Source organism: Mesoplodon mirus (assembly GCF_964341445.2).
Source record: "Mesoplodon mirus genome assembly, chromosome: 12".
Classification (NCBI taxonomy): Eukaryota; Metazoa; Chordata; class Mammalia; order Artiodactyla; family Ziphiidae; genus Mesoplodon; species Mesoplodon mirus.
In genome coordinates this window covers 65265294-65289868 of record NC_138988.1, presented here as the reverse complement: position 1 = coordinate 65289868, position 24575 = coordinate 65265294, and the positions used below count along the sequence as shown (strand labels likewise).

The following is a 24575-nucleotide window of genomic DNA, read 5'->3' as shown; positions in this document are numbered from 1 at the left end:
GTTATCTTCGAAATTCAGCTTAATACATTACTTTTGGTGGTTCTGTTTTAAAAGCGAATACCTTCTGTGGATGGGGTTGTCCTTAAAATTTCAAATATGATAAAATTCACAATGGAGGTTAGGTAAACTGTATGCTTGTGAATTTCCTGACGTGTGGTGGTGTTGGAGGGATATCGGGAGTCGGAAGTAGAGTGGCTTCTGACTTCTTTTGTCAGGAAGAAGTGTGGATTGGTTGTCCCTTGAAAGAGAGAGCACTTTCAGGATAATCACAGCACATTTTTAGAAAGTATATGATGCAAGCTTACCATGTTGGAATCTAGGATCAGGATTTTATCTTATGCTCCAGAAAAGATAATCTACAGGACAATTCTGATGAATGAATGAACTGGGAGATTTTCTTAAAAAACGTGTGTTGCTGTGGTGATTTATAATGTCTTCTCTGAATAGAAACATGTAGGATATGATGGACTCCTTCAATATGACCAAAGAGAAGGTAGGGCCAAGTCTATGTTACACTAACAGGGGAAACGTTGCAAAAAAAATGAATTTCACAGATGATGAATGAGTACTATTTTTGATACTAAGTGACAAATTTGATTTACTTTGATCCTCAAAATAAATGTATCAAATATTATTCTTTTCCATCCCCATGATTCTAATCATTAGGGTCATTACATTTTTGGATATAAATGAGTTGGTTGGATGTGATGAATGCAATCCTGATTGGAATATTGTTATCATGACCAAGCTGTTCTGCCTCCCCCCACACACTTTTTCATTTTAGTCCATCTTGTTCACCATCACCAGCTTTATCTTTCTATGGTTGCCTACAATCCTTCTCCTACCAAACCTTTCATGACTCCTCTATGAAGATACAAAAGGTAAACCCTGACATTATCTCTTTCTCTTCTCTCAGGTGTGACCCTTTCTTCTTGGTATCTTCTGCAAATTAATCAAGGCTGGTCATGCCCTTCCTCTTCACAGCTTGAAATGACTCCATCCATTTCTTTCTTCTCCTGGTCCTACTTTTTGTTGCTAATGCTATAGGTTGCTCCTTAGATACTAGTGACAATTTAGTCATTTACCATATAATTTTGAACTGTTATTTAACCTCTTAGGGCTTTAGTTGCCTTATCTATGAAGCAAAGAAATTGGATTAGAGTCAGATTAATTTGGGGAACTGTATGGTCTTAACTATTCAACTCTGTCATTTGTAGATATAGATAATATGTAGAAGAATGAGCTTGACTGTTCCATAACTGAGTCACTTTGCTGTACATCTTAAACTAACACAGCATTGTAAATCAACTATACATCAATAAAAAAATAACTAAAAAACAAACAAACAGACTGTGGGCCAGATTTAGCCTGTGAGTCATACACTCCAACCCCTGAAGTCTCCTTTCAGTGTTAAGATTTTATAAGAAAATACAAAGCCATTTCTATTCCTAACATCAAAGGGCTGAAGTTTTCCCTCATGGGGTGTCATCACTAGATATTACCCTAGTTCTTTGTCATTGATGATGATGGATAGATTTGGTCCTTCAATCTCTCCCCAGTATATTGCACATGGTGTGGACATCTTAACACATATTCTGGGATGCTTCTCCAAGTTTCACAGCAGATCATTCTGACCAGAGCGTAAACTGGGTACAACCTGGTCATCAATTTCGTCCATAATCCCTTTTATAGGTCAAATTAAATGTGGTAGTATACTCAGCAATCTTTTTGCTTCCTGAAATATTAGGAGAGGGTAGTGTAAGCAATATGTCAGCAGTTCAATAAACAGTGTTGTTTGGATGATTAATAAGTGAGGAGCACACAATACACACAATCTTCTCTGACATTTTCATACAAAATAATTATCTTTCAGAAATCTCCATCTGCTTCTTCAATCAATGATAAAGTTTGTAGCTCCTTGGCAGAATGCATCAATAAAAGTACCCAGTCTTAGATTCAGTGCACCCTGGCTTAATGTACATTTTGTTTCAGTAGAAAGTGAAGGGGAATGGGTAAGATCCTCATTTTATTTTGCTTTCCCATGCTGTCTATTTTCATTCATCTCTGATCTAGCATTAATTAGCACTTTGTGATGGCTCTCGTCGTATTCAACACTGCCATGCTCAGCAAGCCTGAGTATTTTTTTGAATAAAGTTACTAAGTGTCTCTGCTAGAACATTCATAAGACAAAAAATCCTGTGTATCTCTGCTTCATTATTACTGCAGTTGTCTTTCAAATATTTGTGTTAAAGGGACCTAATCATCTATCTGCTGTCTCACCTTTAGAAGTAAAATCCTATATCCAGAGTAGTCGTATCACTGTTATTGACTTGAAACTCATCTGGTGGTTTCTTTATACTTGTATCCTATCTGACTTTCGTTTCCTTAATAAAAAGGGTTGGAGTTTCATATCAGGCTCTCTTATGTATCTGTTCCCTGTTTTCCTCTAAAATTTCCTGTTCTAGTTGTCTGTACTGCATCAAGTTTCTTTATATGTCCACTATTTAGAAACTTTGCTTTTTATCTGTCTGGATCTATATTCACTAATACGGAATTGGTCTGCCCAGAAAACATGAGTTTGAATTCCTCTTGTCAGTCTATTGGGTACCTGATGCGACCCCAGAAGTAACAGATCACCAGAAGCATTACAACATTTTGATCTAGATGATTGGGCTATGGTGTAATATACCTACCATCAATATAAAGTATTTTTTTTTTCTTCTTGTAACTCTGAATTCTTAGCTGGAGGTGAGATCTGCTTTAAAGAAGTTGATTCCTAAGCAAATATGATCTTGACATGTGAGTTAGAAATAATTGTTCTTGTCACAGAAGAATTCCTCACTCTGCATAAAGTCTCTTTCACAATTATTTCTAATTATCAGCTTTCCTTGGTTCCTTCAGTGGTTTTCCTGTCAGAAACCCTGAAAATCCATGAATTTAAAGGTTTATATGCAGAACCACTCAAAAGAAGATGAAGCAACTCTGTAATTACAGTCTTGGCAATGATCAATCAACCTGGTCATCAGGAACACATCTCTCTATAGTGTGAAGTGTACCCCAAGATTTGCCACATTTGATGTACCTCCCTACTCATTCAACCTTGAAATCCTGCAGTCAAACTTGTCTCCTTCTTCTTCCTTTCAGTCATAATAAATTAGCCAATAAATTCCTCCCTTTTATCTCCAAAATAGCTCTCAAATCTGTGCCCTCCTTTTCATTCCCACTGCCAGTGTACTTGCTCAAAAAATATCTATGGAGGGTTGCCTGTGTGATAGTCACTATCCCAGATGTTGGAGACACAGCTGTTAAAAGAATCAACATTTGCTTAAGAGAGCTTACATTCTTATTCAGCATTTCATTATGTCTTGCTTTAAGGAAAATATTCATCTTAAGCTTTCAATCTCCCCCCCTCCCCCGCCTTGGAATCTATCCCCATGCTAACACCAGAGTTGTCTCTGTGAAAAACTATCTGGATCATGTCACATCCCATATGTGGATGACTCTTTACCACCACTTTATAAATGCCAAGCTCGGTAGCCTTGAGTGCTCTTTACGGGCTGAGCCAAATCTCCTTTTCTAACTTTATTTCCAGCCACTCCCACCTTTGTTCTTCAGTCACACTGAACCAAGTGCTGCTCTAAAAATAGGCTGAGATGAGGTTTTCATGACTCTCTTGTGACTTTGAACTTACGGTACCTACAATTCTACACTCCCATTTCCACCTGAAGAATTTCTACTCCACTCTGTGAAGGCAGTTGTCTTTGCCCTCCACAGTTAATTTCCTCACCTGGAACTCATAGAAAAATTGTGAAACATGCTTTTATAAAGGTAGCAATTATAGAATTCAAATTATTTTTATACTTGTGTTTTTATTTCCCAACGTCATTCCCATTAGATTATCAGCTTCTTGAAGGCAGAAGATACATTTTCTTTGTACTAAAGAGCAGTTTGCTGAATAAAGGCAGAAATAAATGGATGAAGTACACAAGAGATGCTGTACTTTCATTATTAAGAGGGATATTTGTAGGAATATCAATATTACTTTAAGAAAATTGTATATTCACTTTTCTCTTATTTACCATGTCTAATACGACCACATTGTATAAATTGACCTCAATGGCAAAATCAAACAAAACCAAGGAAGAGAAAAAAAATTATCATTTAAAGTCTTATACAAAGTACTTATTCAGTTCCAATGATTTTACTATCTAGGCAGAGCTTAAAATAGGGTTTTAAGAGGTCTAGTATTGTTTAGCACTGTTGCCTGAAAAGAACAACATCCTTTTCAAAGGGAATAACCTTAGCCATACAAAATCTTACATCATTCTTCAATGTTTACTTTGCAGAATTTATGGTATCTCCAAGAAAAAATTTTAACATTATGCAAAGGAGTAGTGTTTCCAGAACTACCTAAAAAATGAGCATATAAGAATAATTCAGAAGGAAGAGCTTAGGTGATCATGTGCTTGAAGTGAGAGATGTAGCAATAGACTCAGTGTAGGAACCATCACTCCTCAGGCATCATCAGGTAATATGGTAATGAGCTGCAAGCTGCCTGAAGTTTTCCAATACCAGCATTTCCCCAGGAGTCACTAAATTGTAAGGAAAAGGAGCATTAATGTGTCTTAACAAATAGTGGAAATGATTTAATTTAATGAGGTAGAAAAAAATGAATAGTATAAGTTCATAGGCAGTTGAATCCCTCAAGGCAAGAACAGCTGCTCTTAAGGTCTCTCCAGCTGGTGAACTTATGGTACAGTCGTTTTATTTTTTTTTAATTAATTTATTTTTGGCTTTGTTGGGTCTTCGTTGCTGTGTGTGGGCTTTCTCTAGTTGTGGCGAGCAGGGTCTACTCTTCGTTGCGCTGGCTTCTCTTTTGCAGAGCACACGCTCTAGAGCACAGGCTCAGTAGCTGTGACACATGGGATTAGTTGCTCTGCGGCATGTGGGATCTTCCCGGAACCAGGGATTGGACCCATGTCCCCTGCATTAGCAGACGGATTCTTAACCACTGCACCACCAGGGGGTCGCTGTACAGTTGTTTTAGATGAACAAGTTTAAGGAAACAATCTTGACAGAAGACGGCTAAGGTTCTGGTTCGTCTAAACAAATGTTTTTGAATAGTCCTAAATGAAGAGGTATAATGGAAGTAAAGAAGTGTGTACATAGGCTTAGAGCAAGGATGACTGTAATGAAAATCCTCATGTCCTTAAAGACACCCACTGCCTGACAAGAAGATATTTGTGAAAATATATACATATTTCTAAAATTTTCAACCTGTTAGTACAATGGGTACCACAATTCCGGAAAGTATATATATGGGAAAAATGCCCTTCATAGGTCAAAAATAGAAGGACTCTCTCTGTAACTGAATAATAGTAGTCCTCTTGTTTTGTACTAGTTAACATTTATCTTTGTTTGGATAAAGGTTTTAATTACATGAATTCACTCTTAAACCAAAAATTACCTGTGCTCAAGTGATTTTTCCCAGTCGTTCAGAAGCTGGGGTATTTAGAAAATAACCCACTCACCTATTTTTCTACAACACCCCTTTGCGACTTTCTGGGATATTTGATTACCATCTAAGGAAAAGTCTACATAGGATAGAGGAAACAAAAGATAGCTGAAGGTCGCAGTGCAAACATTAGACCCTCTGATGGATGAAACTTGCTTGTCATTTGACACAGTGGTTGTAACATAGGGGAACTGAACATTAGCTTCTGTGATGAGCTGTGGTATTTTCTTTCTAACTGAATTTTGCATAAAGGTCAACATCCTTTGTTTATAATTTTTTTCACAAGCATCCAAGCCCCTGAAACTATCAGCTTCAGCAGACTTATTTTCCTTTTCCTCCCTCACCTTTATTTGAAGCCTTGATTAACTTTTTCTGTCCATTTTGGGAATGTTTATATTAATTTTAATGCTGGCATTCTCCCTGGGTTAAAAATGGTGCTCAAAATAATGCATCTTAAGGTTATAATAAACAGCAGTACTTCTTGAAAAGAAACTTAAAGCAACTCCAAAGAGTTGATAGATTTGCAAGATAGTAATGCTATTATATCATTAAAATATTATTTAGATAATCATAACAAAATATATAGGAACATATGAAAAATATGGTCATTTGAACAAAAGTGATAGTTTGTATTTCCTAGATATCTCCAAAATAAAGTAGTTTAGTCCACTTTTAACTTATTTGATAATACTACAATAAGAAAAATTATACAACTACATTCTGAAGTTCCTCTCCTCCTTTGTGAGGAAATGTTTCCTTAGAATTACAATTGACCCTTAAACAACACTGGGGTTAGGACCACCAACCCACACATTTGGAATCCTGCATGTAACTTTTTAACTTTTTTAACTCCATAGTCCTCATCCATGGATTCAACCAACTGCAGACCCTATAGTACTGTAGTATGTATTTAGTTAAAGAAACCCCTGTATAAGTGGACCCGCACAGTTCAAACCCATATTGTTCAAGGGTCCAGTGTAGTTAGTCTTTGATCTGCTGTTAATGGAATTATGTGTAGTCATCATTTTGGTAAATCTTAACCCCATATGCAGTTGTGGATCTTCATGCCCCAAAACAATGTCTCAGTATTTCTGAGAGTGCCTAGTGGTATCTAAAATGGACTTAATAATAAATGTAATACTTACTTCACAGTGTATTTTGCCTGTATGTCTTCCAATTCCCTCTGTTATACTACTTTGTCTTCCCATGCACCATTCTCAATGCAGTGGAGCCCAGGAAGTTAGAAATATCTTACAAAGTGGGAAAGAAACCTTTATCCACTTTTGGTATTACCCTCTATTTGATTATCATTAAAGTGTTTTATGGAATATACAGTTTTCAGTGAAATAGCTCTATCAGGTTTTAATAACAAGTCTGACTTGCTTCTTCCCCAACTCCAAACTTAGCTGAATTCAGTGTGGAGCTAAGTTTGGATATATCTGAGTGGCTGGGAACAAATCATACTCTCAATGGCTCTTCCTCGTTTTTGATGAGGGCTTAATTACTGGATCGAGCTTGTCATGCCTGAATACCTCTTTCTTGATTGGGAGTTCTTTCTTATGAGGCTCCTTAGTGCCTCAAGCAAGACGGATCTCAAATTCTTACCATGTCTGGTGGGATCTCAGATATGAGGATCCTCTCCTGCCTGTATTGTTTTGGAGTCATACAATACCTTAAATTTTTCTGATTTAGTCTTGTATTGATATTTTGTATTTCATGTAAATAGCTAAAGTAACTAGTGTTCAGACTGCCTGAAAGGAAGTTTGCTTGAGTGGTACAGGCTTCCTGAAATCGTCATAAAAGCCATGAGTAAAAAATGAGCAACTCAAGGTTTCAGATATGATCACTGCTTGAAGTACATAAAGACCTTAGAAGATTTGGGGGCACATAGTATGACTGGTAAATTTTTTCAATGGTGATAGTTTTTTAAGAAAAGTTACAAGGAGGTAGGTACAATTACAAAACTACAAAATGATTTTGAAAACTGAACCAGTTTGAACTTACATGTTAAAGCACCTAAAATATTTGAAACCCTAAAAGTGTTTCAGTCCACTGCTCTGTGCATAGATAACTAAAAAAGACATGGCAATCAGTGCAATTACCAGTCCTAGTCTCCATCAGGAGCAAAATAAAGAAAAATTGTTCTTTAGTGTTTTCCTATTTCCCAAATCACTTTTTTCTTCCCTCACTCTCGTACCAAAGGATCCAAATGCATTATTGCATACTCTCTTGAATGCCCCAAGATCCTTACAATAAATCTGTCATCTTTAAGCAATACTTCTATGCTGTGGTGCCATCATTCTATTTTATACCCTATGAAAAACAGCTTTCTGGCAAATGGACATGTTGAAAATATTTGAACAACAAATTTGTACCTCTTCCAGAATGTTCTTTTATACAATGGCATACCATTCTGACATTGAGATTTGGGGTATTAGGAATGAATTGATGTGGGCAGGATTATTTTCTCATAATCCACCAAAGTGCATGAAAGTTGTGGTCAATATACCTTCTCCACATAAAACTGATGTCATTCAGGACACACTGTAGTTGGGGACTGTATATTTACAAGAGAAGCAATATGGCATATTAAGAACATGAAATTTGGAGTGCTGGCTCAACAACATTCTGTGATCTTGGACAGGTCTTGATATTTCATTAGTAAATAGAACATGTTAGTAACATCTATGTCACTGGGTTTAGTCAAGAGAAAAAAACGAGGTATTGTAGGCCTGTATATTTTATGAACTGTTACCTGCTACATTGAGATTGGCTCAGTACTGAGAATATAGAATTTGATTTCCATATGTACATGTATATATAGAAATGTCACATTAGGCATACAGCCATTTTCTAGAATAATATATGCATATGAACATTTTTACATAAATGCTCTTTTCTACAACAGTTATCTTTATTTACATTATGATTTTTACCAGTAGTCTTGGAGATTTTTAGCAGAGTTTCAGAAGGTGAGATACGAAGAGGGGAGGCACCTTTAAGTACTTTAAAACCCCTGCATCCCAGCTGCCCTAAGACTTATGTGCTTTGGTCAGAGTTTGATTTCAAACCATTTGGACATAGATGAGTATATTCTGATGAAGTTTTGGTTAAAAAGAAAATGATACATGCACATTTCTGTAGGCAATGATGACAGTTCCATAATAAAACACAGTGAGACAAAGAGAAAAGAAAAGGTGTAATTCTGATAATAATTTGAATTTTATCAAGATGTAACTCAAACATTTTTAACCATATCAATATTTTTTATTGTTATTTTTAGATGGGGCACACTGAGAGGAGCAAAGGGGCGGAAAGAAAAATTCTGGGTATGTAATGCTTTCCAATTAAATTTCTACTGTGGAGTATTTTAGAATCATCTGTGTCTGTATTCCCAGCTTTGTATTATTTAGTCATATCCTAAGTCACTGTAATATCATTTGTAATACTGGTATTTTCTCCAACAGAAAATCCATTATAATCATTTATATTATAGTAACATTTTTCAACTCCTCTTATTTCAAATTATAACAGATGAATCAGTATTATTTTTCAAAATGAGAATCAACAGAATAACTTTTGTTCTATTATCACCTATATTAAAATTAAAGAAATGATTAGAGTTCTCTCATATGTGTCAATCAACTTTGTATTCTTACATTATTTTTGCTATGGGTGATGCTTTTGTAATGTTAGTATCAAATATACATATATATATATATATATAGTTTTGTTTTTGCCAACTATAACATACACATGATTTTTTACTGAGAAAAAACTAATATATAGTCTAAAAAATAATAGAAAGTTATATGTAAGAAAGTTTGAAGAAGATTGGAATATATTACCTCAAATATTCAGTTGATTACAATAAAGAAAATTATCCCAGGTCCTTATATTATATACCTTTTTTCCCCCAGAAATAAAGTTTAGGTAATGATATTCATCATAGAATTTGAACTTGAATGTATGCATTAGAGGGCATATTATAACTTATAAAACACTAAATTTTAGGGCATGTGCTCACTCAACTGACTCTTGTTAATTAGATTTCTCCACAAGGCACTCACAAAAATCAATCACCCAAGTATGTGGTCACCACTCGTATTTGTCTTGTTGACATGTGGAGGTGTTATGTTTTTGAGTAGAATGATGTTTCTTTGTATTTGAACTGAGCTTTCTTAAATATCATTTTCCTTATTAAAATAGCTTGAGATAGTCAATAAAATTAGTGTTCAATAGTTAACATTTATGATATGTGAAAGAGAATATATTATTTGAACTTCCTGGAATATTTCTGAATGCAGAATAATGTGAGTAGTTAAGGGTGGGGGGACGGCAGAGTGAAATCATTTACAGCATTGTGAAACCCAGGGTAGGAGAAGCCTGAAAAGAGCCTGAAACACACACATGGTAGGTACAGCCCTGAAATATTTGAAACCAGGTGCAATTAAGTTTAACCAAAACTTTTCTCTAGTCCTGATCCTACTCAGTTTTTTACTAAATTGGGGGGATTATTCCCTTACCGTATCTCTCTAGGAGAAGAAAAGGCTAACCGTCTTTAGAAAATAATCTCAGTGTCAATGTTTGTGTAGTCTGCCCTCCATATCTGAGGGTTCTGCATCCACAGATTCAACCAACTGTGGTTCAAAAATATTTTTAAAATTCCAGAAACTTCCAAAAAGCAAAACTTGTATTTGCTGTACACAGGCAACTATTTACATACCACTTACATTGCATTTACAACTATTTACATAACATTTACATTGCATTAGGTATTATAAGTACCCCAGAGATGGTTTAAAGCATACGAGAGGATGTGTGTAGGTTATATTCAAATATTATACCATTTTATATAAGGGACTTGTCAACTAAAAAAATTGCACAATGTGAGTTAAGTTTTATTTGGGGCAAAATAGGGACTGTAGCTCAGGAGACAGCATCTCAGATAACTCTGAAGAACTGCTCAGAAGAGATAGGGAAGAGGTCTGTATATATATGATTTTGGTGATGGGGGAATACATGTAATCAAGCACACATTTTGCAGAAGCTTGCTGCTAGTTTCATGAAGGTTACTGCTAGTCACAAGGAGCAGATGTCTCCATTCAGGATTTTCGTGCTTTTCTAGATATGAGAAGATGCAAGAATTTGGGATCATAAAATCTTCCTCTGGGGCTTCCCTGGTGGTGCAGTGGTTGTGAGTCCGCCTGCCAATGCAGGGGACATGGGTTCATGCCCCAGTCTGGGAAGATCCCACATGTTGCAGAGCGGCTAAGCCCATGAGCCATGGCCGCTGAGCCTGAGCGTCTGGAGCCTGTGCTCCGCAACGGGAGAGGCCACAACAGTGAGAGGCCCGCGTACCACAAAAAAAAAAAAAAAATCTTCCTCTGAAAATATCTAATTATCTGAAGGCCTGTTCTGCCAGTTTTTCCCAGAGCACAGGGTGCCTCATTCCTGATCACCTTGAGCTCCTTTCAGGTGTGTTGAAGCTCAGAGACTGAAGTGGCTAATGACTTTATCCTTGTAGAGGCAGATGTCAGGTGTCAGTTTTTAGTTGGCAGACTTGAGCATCCATGGATTTTGGTGCAGGGAGAGAGGGGTCCCCTGGAACCAATCCCCCACCGATACCAAGGGACAACTGTAATTATTATGGCAAAGTATCCAGCATGCATTTAAACATTTTGAGATGTGTAGCAGAAAAATGTGACCAATAACCAAGGGAAAAAACTATCAATAGAAGCAATAGATGTAATAACAATTGTAATTTTTTAAAAATATGAATGAAAAGATAGAGAATTTCAACAAATGATTTCAATATACAAAAAGAAAAGAATTATTGTAAGTGTGAGTGCAATGTCTGAAATTAAGAACTCAATGTATGGGTTAAATAGCAGGCAGAATTAGATATCTTAAATAAATGCAATAAAATATATCCAACTTGCAGTACACAGAGGAAAATATAATGAAAAATCCAGAATACTGGGAAGAGATGGGTGGGACACAATCAAATGTTTTAACATACATGTAACTGTATTCTCAGAAGGATGAGAGAGAGAATGAAGCAGAACCAATATTTGAAGAACTGACGACAAAAAGTTTTCCAAAATAGAAAGAAATCAACCTAAATTCGGAAGCTCAATAAACTCTAAGTAGGAGAAACTAGAATTTTATATCCAGCAGCAACTTTCTTCAAGGAAGGCAAATCAGAAACATTTTCATTCAAACAAAAGCTAAGATAACACAGCATCAAAAATATAAAGCAAAAGTTACAGAAGAAAAGAGAAAGACGAATTCACAATTTGGTTGTATATTTCAACACATCCCACTTATTATTTCATAGATTAAGCAGCTAAAATATAGGTAAAGATATAAAACATTAAAAAAACTATTAGCTAGCTTTATGTAATTAAAATTCATAGAATACTAGATACAACTATTAATGAATATACATTCTTTTAGTGCATATGGAATAGTTGCCAAAGTTGACCATATGCTGGGTCATAAGGTAAGTTCAAAAAACTGAAAGGATTGAAATTTTACAGAGTATGCTATATCAAAACTTGTGTTACTTAGCTAAAGCAGTACTTAATGTAATAGAAGATGCATGTATTTGAAAAAAAGAAAGGTTAAAATCAATGCATATATTAAGTAAGGAAAAGTTGAAAGTAGTAATCCAGTAAGCTAGATAAAGAATTCAAACCTCCAAAAAATAGAATGAAGGGAATGAAAAGGAGAAGGGCAGAAATCAATGAAAAAAAGTGGACATACAATAGAGAATATCAAGAGGGCAAGATTTGATTCTTTGAAAAGATTAAATTCCTAGGAAGACTCATATAGAAACCAAGAGAGAAAAAAAATTAACATAGAAATGAAAAAAGAGGACTTTCTTCAGTTTCAATAGATATTAAGTAGGTAATATAAGATGCTATGCAAGCATTATGCCAGTATATTTGAAAATATAGATGAAATGAATAAACTCCTTGGAAAGCAAAGCATCCAAACTCACACAAGGTGAAAATAGAAAGTCTAGTTATAATATTATTTGAAAAGCTGATTTTGTATTAAAAATAAACTATTATAGAAAACACCAGCCTCTAATTGCTTCACTGGTAAATTCTTCCAAACATTTAAAGTACAAATGAAATCAATTTTATGTCAATATCTTTCAGGAAATAAAGAAAAAAACAGTTCCCAAAACACTTCATGAACCAGCATAACACCAGTACCAAAACTTGACATGGACAACACAAGAAAGGAAAACTACTGGGCAATATGTCTTATGAACACAAAATTGTACACAAAATATCACATCTGTAAAATATATTAAAAGGACAATATATTATGATCAAGTGAGGTTCATCACAGGAGTGCAAAGTTGGTTTTACATGTAAAAGCAATGAATATAGTTCATCACATGCCAGACTAAAGGTGGAAAAATAAACATGATTATCTTAATTGGTACAGAAGATGCAATAATAACAGTTTTTTTGCCACCTGCCCCCTCATAGGTACTCTCATAAATCCTTTCCAAACACAGTAACTTCAAGATCATTAGGAAAAAATAATTTCTGATTTCTAGACTCTCTTCTACAGGGCTCACATGATTAGCTTAGGCAGAATAATCTCCCTTTTAATTAACTCACAGTCAGTTGATTGGGAATTTGAATCACATCTTCAAAATCTGCTCAACTTTGTGACCTAATCACACAAGTGATATCCCATTATATTCTCAGATCCTTCCCACACTCAAATGGAAAGGATTATATGGGGAAACTACACCAGGGAGGAGAAATTTGGGGTGATTTTAGAATTCTGGGGACCAAAGAAGTCATTTATGATCTAAAACCTTAGCAAATTAGGAATAGAACCTAACTTCCTTCACCTTATAAACCTTATCCACAAAAACCCTATAGCTAACATCATAACTAATGGTAAAATACTGAATGCTTTTCCCTTATCACTGAAAAATAAAACATTCATTGTCAACATTTTTACCAAAATTTTACTGAAGGTTCCACCTAGTGCAATAAAACAAACAAACAAACAAAAAATAAAAGGGGGTAAGGAAAGAGATATAACTGATGTTATTTGCAGATGACATGATTATGAATATGGAAAATCAAAAAATATATAGAAATAAACTATTAGAAACAGTAAGCATATTTAACCAGCTTTCTTTTTTTTTTCTTTTTTTTTTTTTTTGCTGTACGCGGGCCTCTCACTGCTGTGGCCTCTCCCGTTGCGGAGCACAGGCTCTGGACACACAGGCTCCGTGGCCATGGCTCGCGGGCCCAGCCGCTCCGCGGCATGTGGGATCTTCCGGGATCGGGGCACGAACCCGTGTCCCCTGCATCGGCAGGCGGACTCTCAACCACTGCGCCACCAGGGAAGCCCCTAACCAGCTTTCTTGATATTAGAAAAATATAAAAAACAAATTATAGTTCTATATGGTAACAAGAAACAATGGGAAATTAAAAATAAACATGACCTAAAATGATGTAACTAGACCAGTACCTCCCATCAGGAAACTTCCACAAGCCTCTTAGATAGCCTCATCCACCAGAGGGCAGACAGCAGAAGCAAGAAGAACTACAATCCTGCAGCCTGTGGAACAAAAACCACATTCACATAAAGATAGAAATGATGTAAAGGCAGAGAGCTATGTACCAAATGAAGGAACAAGATAAAACCCAAGAAAAACAACTAAGTGAAATGGAGATAGGAAATCTTCCAGAAAAAGAATTCAGAATAATGATAGGGAAGATGATCCAGGACTTCAGAAAAATAATGGAGGCAAAGATCAAGAAGATGCAAGGAATATTTAACAAAGACCTAGAAGAATTAAAGAACAAACAAACAGAGATGAACAATACAATAACTGAAACAAAAAATACACTAGAAGGAATCAATAGCAGAATAACTGAGGCAGAAGAATGGATAAGTGACCTGGAAGACAGAATGGTAGAATTAACTGCTGCAGAACAGAATAAAGAAAAAGAATGAAAAGAGATGAAGACAACCTAAGAGACCTCTGGGACAACATTAAATGTAACAATATTCTCATTACAGGGGTCCCAGAAGGAGAAGAGAGAGAGAAAGGACCTGAGAAAATATTTGAAGAAATTATAGTCAAAAACTTCCCTAACATGGGAAAAGAAATAACCAACCAAGTCCAGGAAGCACAGAGAGTCCCATACAGGATAAACCCAAGAAGAAACATGCTGAGACACATAGTAATCAAAATGGCAAAAATTAAAGACAAAGAAAAATTATTGAAAGCAACAAGGGAAAAATGACAAATAACATACAAGGAAACTCCCATAAGGTTAACAGCTGATTTCTCAACAGAAACTCTACAAGCCAGAAGGGAGTGGTATGATATATTTCAAGTGATGAAAGGGAAGAAACTACAACCAAGATTACTCTACCCGGCAAGGATCACATTCAGATTTGATGGAGAAATCAAAGCTTTATAGACAAGCAAAAGCTAAGAGAATTCAGCACCACCAAACCAGCTCTACAACAAATTCTAATGGAACTTCTCTAAGTGGGAAACACAAGAGAAGAAAAGGACCTACAAAAACAAACCCAAAACAGTAAAGAAAATGGTAATAGGAACATACATATGGATAATTACCTTAAATGTAAATGGATTAAATTCTCCAACCAAAAGACACAGACTCGCTGAATGGATACAAAAACAAGACCCATATATATGCTGTCTACAAGAGGCCCACTTCAGACCTAGGGACACATACAGACTGAAGGTGAGAGGATGGAAAATGATATTCCATGCAAATGGAAATCAAAAGAAAGCTGGAGTAGCAATTCTCATGTCAGACAAAATAGACTTTAAAATAAAGACTATTAGAAGAGACAGAGGAGGGCACTACATAATGATCAAGGGATCAATCCAAGAAGAAGATATAAAAACTATAAATATATATGCACCCAACATAGGAGCACCTCAATACATAAGGCAACTGCTAACAGCTCTGAAAGAGGAAATTGACAAAACATAATAATAGTGGGGGATTTTAACACCTAACTTACACCAATGGACAGATCATCCAAACAGAAAATTAATAAGGAAACACAAGCTTTAAATGACACAATAGACCAGATGGATTTAATTGATATTTATAGGACATTCCATCCAAAAACAGCAGGTTACACTTTCTTCTCAAGTGCACACAGAACATTCTCCAGGATAGATCACATCTTGCGTCACAAGTCAAGCCTCAATAAATTGAAGACAACTGATATCATATCAAGCATCTTTTCTGACAACAATGCTATGAGATTAGAAATCAATTACAGGGAAAAAAAAACATAAAAAACACAAACACATGGAGACTAAACAATACGTTACTAAATAGCCAAGAGATCACTGAAGAAATCAAAGAGGAAATCAAAAAATACCTAGAGGTAAATGATAATAAAAACACAGCAATCCAAAACCTATGGGATGCAGCAAAAGCAGTTCTGAGAGGGAAGCTTGTAGCTATACAAGCCTACCTCAAGAAAGAAGAAAAATCTCAAATAAACAATCTAACATTAGACTTAAAGGAACTAGAGAAAGAAGAACAAACAAAAGCCAAAGTTAGCAGAAGGAAAGAAAGCATAAAGATCAGAGCAGAAACAAATGAAATAGAAACAAAGAAAACAATAACAAAGATCAAAAAACTAAAAGCTGGTTCTCTGAGAAGATAAACAAAATTGATAAACCATTATTAAGCAGACTCATCAAGAAAAAGAGGGAGAGGACCTAAATCAATAAAATTAGAAACGAAAAAGGAGAAGTTACAACAGACACCGAAGTAATACAAAGCATCCTAAGAGACTATTACAAGCAACTCTATGCCAATAAAATGGAAAACCTGGAAGAAATGGACAAATTCTTAGAAAGCTATAACCTTCCAAGACTGAACCAGGAAGAAATAGAAAATATGAACAGACCCATCATGAGTAATGAAACAGAAACTGTGATTAAAATGAATTTGGTAAAGTTGCAGGATACAAAATTAATGCACAGAAATCTCTTGCAATCCTATATATTAATGATGAAAACTCTGAAAGAGAAATTAAGGAAATACTCTCATGTACCATTGCAACAGAAAGAATAAAATACCTAGGAATAAACTTACCTAGGGAGAAAAATGACCTGTATGCAGAAAAGTATAAGACACTGATGAAAAAAATTAAAGATGATACCAACAGATGGAGAGATATACCATGTTCTTGGGTTGGAAGAACCAATATTGTGAAAATGACTCTACTATCCAAAGCAATCTACAGATTACATGCAATCCTTATCAAATTACTAGTGGCATTTTTTACAGAACTAGAACAAAAAATCTTAAAATTGGAGACACAAAAGACTCCAAATAGCCAAAGCAGTCTTGAGGGAAAGAAACAGAGCTGGAAGAATCAGACCACCTGACTTCAGCCTATAGTACAAAGCTACAGTAATCAACACAATATGGTACTGGCCCAAAAACAGAAATATAGATCAATGGAACAGGATAGAAAACCCGGAGATAAACCCACACATCTATGGTCAACTAATCTATGACAAAGGAGGCAAGGATATACAATGGAGAAAAGACAGTCTCTTCACTAAGTGGTGCTGGGAAAACTGGACAGCTACATGTGAAAGAATGAAATTAGAACACTCCCTAACATGACATACAAAAATAAACTGAAAATGGATTAAAGATCTAAATGTAAGACCGGGCACTGTAAAACTCTTAGCAGAAAACATAAGAAGAACACTCTTTGACATAAATCACAGCAAGATATTTTTGATCCACCTCCTAGGGTAATGGAAATAAAAACAAAAACAAACAAATGGGACCTAATGAAACTTCAAAGATTTTGCACAGCAAAGGAAACCATAAGGAAGATGAAAAGACAACCCTCAGAATGTGAGAAAATATTTGCAAATGAATCAATGGACAAAGGATTAATATCCAAAATATATAAATAGCACATGCACCTCAATATTAAAAAAACAAACAGCCCAATCCAAAAATGGGCAGAAGAGCTAAATAGACATTTCTCCAAAGAAGACATTCAGATGGCCAAGAAGCACATGAAAAGCTGCTCAATATCACTAATTATTAGAGAAATGCAAATCAAAATTACTATGAGGTATCACCTCACACCAGTTGGAAAGGGCATCATCAGAAAATCTACAAACAACAAATGCTGGATAGGGTGTGGAGAAAAGGGAACCCTCTTGCACTGTTGGTGTGAATGTAAATTGATACAGCCACTATGGAGAACAGTATGGAGGTTTCTTAAAAAACTAAAAATAGAATTACCATATGACCCAGCACCCAGAGAAAACCATAGTTCAAAAAGACACATATACCCCAATGTTCATTGTAGCACTATTTACAATAGCCAGGTCATGGAAGCAACCTAAATGCTCATCTACAGATGAATGGATAAAGAAGATGTGGTACATATATACAATGGAATATTACTCTGCCTTAAAAAGGAACAAAACTGGGTCACTTGTAGAGATGTGGAGGTATCTAGAGACTGTCATACAGAGTGAAGTAAGTCAGAAAGAGAAAAATAAATATCGTATATTAACACGTATATATGGAACATAGAAAATGGTACAGATGAAGTGGTTTATAGCAGAAATTGAGACACAGATGTAGAGAACAAACATGTGGACACCAAGGGGGGAAAGCAGTGTGGGGTGGGTGTGGGGGTGTGATGAATTGGAAGATTGGGACTGACATGTACACACTGATGTGTGTAAAATGGATGACTAATAATAAATAAATAAATAAATAAATAAACATTAAAAAAATCATAGTTTTGGAAGAGACAAGGGAGAATCAGAGTGAAGTGCTAAAAAGAAAATTTCTTTAATCCAACCCTTACTGGTGAAAGTATTTTATAATTCATATTGGATCCTAAAATACCAGATTTGATTGCCAGTACCTGAAAATTAGGATATATTTTAGACTCTTTTATTTGTGTGAAATTCTTTGGATGGGATATGTCATTTTACTAAGGGTCATAATTACTGTAGTTCATAATGAACTTACTGTCTTTTCTTACATGTATTGCATCTAGTTCATAATTATTTCTACTTATATCTATAGCAGTGAGAGAAACACCTTGCTGTCTTTTCTTACAGAAATTAAAATTCCAGGAGAGAGAAATATTACTCTCCAGGAAATTTCTGATCTGAAAGTAGACCTGACATTACCAAAATAATTCTGATTATATTGCTGTAGTATCTGTAGTGTTAAATTTTGTGTAAGAATTTGGGCTTCTTGTGTTCTAATTCTGAGGATTCACAGTATTGATGACTACTGTAAAGGTCTTAGTTATTATAGCTGAATATAACATCTTTACTTTGGGACCTTTCTATTAAATAGATTATTGTCCTTCTCATATTATCCTCTATGTCTCTCAACCTCTCTTTCATATTACCTCTCCCTCTTGCCTTTTGGGACTTTGCTTAGCTCTTTTAGTTCCCAGAGGTTTTTTTTTTTTTTTTTTTTTTGGCTGCACTGTGCAGCACATGGGATCTTAGTTGCCTGACCAGGAATCGAACCCATTCCCCCTGAAGTGGAAGTGTGGAGTCTTAACCACTGGACTGCCAGGGAAGTCCCTCAACAATATATTTTTTATTTTTGAAAAACTGAGAACAAATTACAGAACTATTTCTGAAAGGAAAGTGAAATGCTGTCTCTATTAAATGAAGGTTTAATTTAATAGAGAGGAGGAGATAAGCTGGGAGAAGATAAGCTGAACAGAGTCTCTAGGTCATGGTCTGGCTTTTTAAAGAGTTATATGAACCCTTACTGGGATATTTAGTAGGCAACATCAAAAACGAATGCTAGGGAATACAAAAGTGTATCAGTTTGCTAGGGCTGCTGTAGCACAGTACCAAAAATTGGATGGCTTAGACAAAATATAGGAAATATCTAGTTAGGGGCATAAGCTGTAACTGTCCTCTGTCCAGTTTCTGCTATACTCCACTACTGCTACATCTTTGAGGAAAAATTTAGCAAGTTTCCAGGGAAAACATAGCTTTACTTTGAAGTATTAGAATTTTCTATGTATGATAGTTTTCCAGTTTTATAAATATTTTGAAGAGAAAATAATTATTTTTGGTCTATATTTGTTTCTTGGTTTTTTGAAAATACAAGTGACTTAGGTTTAATGACTAATTTCAGCTTAAAGCCTTTTATTAATGTAGCCGTTGTGAAGAAAATTATCTTTGTGCCCAATTAAAGTCCTAATACACACAAAAACATGATGTAACTAGTTAAAAACCTAGGGAAGTACTTCCCTGGTGGTGCAGTGCTTGAGAATCCACCTGCCAATGCAGGGGACATGGGTTCGAGCCCTGGTCTGGGAAGATTCCACATGCTGTGAAGCAACTAAGTCCATGCACCACAACTACTGAGCCTGCACTCTAGAGCCCATGAACCACAACTACTGAGCCCACATGCCAAAACTACTGAAGCCCGTATACCTAAAGCCCATGCTCCACAACGAGAGAAGCCACCACAATGAGAAGCCCATGCACCACAAGGAAGAGTAGCCCCCACATGACACAACTAGAGGAAAGCCTGTGAACAGCAACGAAGACCCCAATGCAGCCAAAAATAAATAAAAGAATAAAGAAATAAAAACCTAGGGAATATGTCAATGAAAAATGTGCAAGATTTTTAGTGTTATGAGAAATTAAAGAAGACCTAGCTAAAAGGAGAATTATACCATATTGATTACCTGGAAGTCTCTAGATTAATTTTCCCAAATTGATCTATTAATTTAGTAACATCCTAATCTATGTCCCAGCAGATAATTTTTTTTTTTTTGGAGGGGAAGAGAGGATTATACTGAAAAGATGATTCTAAACTTTAAATGGAAATGCAAGAGACCTAGACTACACAAGATAGTCAGAGTAAAGAAGAACAAAGTTTGAGGGTGTACACTACCAGGTTTCAAGACTATATAAATCTACAGTAATTAAGACAGGTTTTAGGGCTTCCCTGGTGGCGCAGTGGTTGAGAGTTCGCCTGCCGATGTAGCAGACGCAGATTCGTGCCCCAGTCTGGGAAGATCCCACATGTCGCGGAGCGACTGGGCCCGTGAGCCATGACCGCTGAGCCTGTGCGTCCAGAGCCTGTGGTCCGCAACGGGAGAGGCCACAACAGTGAGAGGCCCGTGTACCGAAAATTTGATTTAGCAGCACATTAAAAGAATCATTCACCATGATCACATGTGATTTATACCTGGTATGCAAGGATGGTTCAACACACATGAACCAATCAATGTGAAACATCACATTAATAGAATGAAAGAAAAAATTATATAGTAATTTTAATAGATTCAGAAAAAAACATTTGACAAAATTCTACATTTGTTAATGATAAAAACTCTTATCAAGTATAGAAGGAATGTACCTCAACAGATAACATTATACTTAATGGTGAAAGTTGAAAGCTTTTCCTCTAAGATGAGAAACAAGACAATGGTGCCCATTCTCACCACTCCTATTCAACATAGTACTGGAAGTCCTTTCCAGAGCCATCTGGCAAGAAAAAGAAATAAAAACCATCAGAATTGGAAAGGAAGAAGTAAAACTGTCTCTATTTGCAGTTTATATAGGCATACCATGTTTCATTGCACTTTACTTTATTGCACTTTACAAATATTGGTGTGGTTTTTTTTTTGGTAGAAATTGAAAATTTGTGGCAATAGACCATATTGAGCAATCTATTGGCACAATTTTTCCAAAAGCATTTGCTCACTTTGGGTCTCTGTGTCACATTTTGGTAATTCTTGCAATATTTTAAACCTTCTACCAGCAAAAATATTTCAACTTGCTAAATAATCAGATGATGGTTAGCATTTTTTAACAATAAAGTATTCTTAATTAAAGTATGCACATTTTTTAGATGTAATGCTATTGTACACTTAAAAGACTATAGTATAGTGTAAACATAACTTTTATATGCACTGGGAAACCAAAAAATTTATGTGACTCACTTTATTGCAATATTCATTTTATTGCAGTGTTCTGGAACTGAACGTGCAAAATCTCCAAGGTATACCTGTTTGGAAAATCCTAAAGACTTCACCCAAAAGTTGTTAGATCAAATCAATTAATTCAGTAAAATTACAGGATAACAAAACTAACATACAAAAATCAGTAGCCTTTTTAGACACTAGCAACAGATTATCTGAAAAAGAAATAAAGAAAACAAACAATCCCATGTATAATAGCATCAAAAAAAAAAAAAAGAAAAAACTTTGGAATAAACTTAACCAAGGAGGTGAAAGATCTCTACTCTGAAAACTATAAGACATTGATGAAAGATATCAAAAATGTCACAAATAAATGAAAAGGTATCCTGTGTTCATGAAGGGGAAGAATTAATATTGTTAAATTTTCAATACTACCAAAAACATCTATATCTTCAATGCAATCCCTATCAAGATTCCAATGGCATTTTTTACAGAAATTGAAAAAAAATCCTAAAATTTATATGGAAACAAAAAAGACCCCAAGTAGCCAAAGCAGTACTTTGAAAGAAAAACAAAGCAAGCAGTATCACATTTCCTGATTTCAAGTTATACTATAAATTTATAGTGATGAAAACAGTATGATACTGGCATAAAAACAGACAAATAGATTAATGCAACAGAACTGAGAGTCCAGAAATAAAGGTGGAAGGGAAAATTGCTTTTAATTAGAAAGTCAGAAATCTGGGGAGAAGGCGGACTTGTGTCCCCCAAAAACCAACTCCAAAGATTCTTCTTGACCATGAAAGTTTTAAAGGGAAAAGGGGAAGTAATCTCAGTTAATCTTTGGGATAGGGGGTCAGAGTCCTTGCCATCCCCTACTGCCTGCAGGCTTGTCAACTTCTTGTGATCTTTCTTTAGTTGCTGTCTTGTTCACACAGTTTGTTCTGGAGATCACTGAAAGGGACGCTAAGGAAGAGATCTGATCATCTGTTAGTTATTTATTCTTCATTTCTACTTATTTGATCTATGGGAAGAACCAACAGATTAGGCAAGGTAGTGTGTGATCAAAAGATTTGAAAACTGTGCTTGGGTCAGAGATGAGCAGAGCATGGGGGTGGACTGTTTAAGTTTAGTTAAAATATAGCTTTGCTAAAGTGACAAGAAAAGGGGTTTCGTGCTGAGTACGGTTTCCTGCAAAGAGATGTTTACATCCCTGTGGGGGTTTTTTCCTACCCTTTTAAATTCATCCATCTCAGTTCATACAGAATAATGTAATCAAAATATAAATTTGTCCACCTGCACTCCTGCTGGAAGCAACTCAACAACTTGTCATCATTTTCACCATTATTTTCTCAGTATGGATTTCCTCTCCTCCCCTTCTAGCCTCATAAACTACCAACCTGTTTTATGATTTAGTGATAACAATTTTGTTGCTCATTTCTCTGCTTCATGCTGCTTCATGCTTTGATATTTATGTTTTTACTGTTTACCTGAACCTCCCTTCCTCCATTTTTTAAATCTGGTTAATTTACTCCTAGGCTTTAATATGCATCACATGTGGTACTTCTTTATGACAACTTCCCTGAACCTTTCAGATAACTGAGATGCCTCTCCATGTGCATATTTCTACCTTAGTACTTGCCTTACATTGACCATCCTTCATTAGACCATAAGCTCCCTGAACACAGGATATTTTTTATCATGGTTCCTCCCGTGCTTAGCACAGGGCCAGTCACATAATAGACACTGTAACTGCAACGTGTATCATCTTCTGATGTGGCATTTCAAACTCTCATATGTTATTATTGTACTCTGGGGGAATTCATCAATTCTGGTTATCATGAACATGAATATATATGCATATTAAAGTAATTAATGAATAATATGAATAATATAATGATATATAATATAATGATATTATAATATAATATAGTGATAATATAATATAATGAATAATATAATTGTTTTGGTCTTCTTTTCAAAATGTGTAGGTTCTTAATAATCACAGTAAGTCAAAAGCATATAAAGCTACATAGGAGTCCCCTTTAACTTTACAGGTTGGATTTAAAAATATCCAAGTATTATTCAGTTTTTTTTAATTTTTATTTTTGTTTCTCTTCAGATTGCTGCCAATTCCTGGGGAAAGTCCTGGGGAGAGAATGGTTATTTCAGGATTCTTCGAGGAGTAAATGAGTCTGACATTGAAAAGTTGATTATCGCAGCTTGGGGCCAACTGACAAGTTCAGATGAACCATAACAAATCATTAAATTTCCATAAGGCCAGGCATTCAAGTCACCCTTTAAGTTGAAATTAAGCAATGTGACAGTTCTCTGTGACAGTGGAATCTCTGCCTCTTTGCCTTGATAGTATAACGTGCTTGCTGTCTTGTTTCACCCTAGGCTCTAAGCTCCTGCTTCCTTTATATTACTGAGTATGTAAAAACATTAACACAGCATGGAGAGTGGCTTCAAATACCTTTCGAGTTCATTGGTAGTCTTTATTTCCCTCTCCTGAAAATGTTCTTTTTGACTTTGATCATTTAACAGTGTGATGGCACTTGTTTTAAACATTCACAGCATTTGTTTGTAGATATGATCTGTTTTCTCTCTCTTTGACCAATAAGAACTGACAAAAAGTACCGAAAACACCAATTTACCATTGTTATGATTTTTTCAACCCAATAATGCCTTCTTAATCCAGACCTTGTTTATGTTTTGCCAGAAAGAGATGGAAATAGATTGCTTCCCTCAATAAGCTCACATTTTGGTTCTTTTCATTTGTCTAAACTGAACTCACAATCTGAACTCAAAAGATGACTCACTCTTACAGGAAAGAACTACTCTTTACCCTACTGTGTATTGGCTTGTGAGGTGGGAAAGATGATAAGTAACGGAAAGACTTAGGGGCTGTTGCTGACGATGCAAGTACCGTCCTGATATACACACATACTCCTATTTTTGGAAGCCAGTGCCCTCTATGTAAAGTCTATTAAAATGAGCTGCAAAACTGTATCTGGAAAGATCACACATTTACCTCCCCCAAACAGCA

At 35.6% G+C, this 24575-nt stretch overlaps 1 protein-coding gene across 1 annotated transcript in view; it reads left to right on the top strand.

Moving 5' to 3' along the window:
- The window catches only part of TINAG (tubulointerstitial nephritis antigen), a gene marked incomplete at its 5' end in the record, with an annotated part of 94831 nt that extends 70958 nt beyond the window's left edge, over positions 1-23873 (top strand). Inside the window, 2 exons of the mRNA XM_082638288.1 lie at positions 8799-8844; positions 23649-23873. Of these exons, the coding sequence (XP_082494414.1) occupies positions 8799-8844; positions 23649-23783 (181 nt within the window). The 3' untranslated portion in view covers positions 23784-23873. The remainder of the gene's footprint in view (positions 1-8798; positions 8845-23648) is intronic.
- Between the last annotated feature and the right edge of the window lie 702 nt (positions 23874-24575).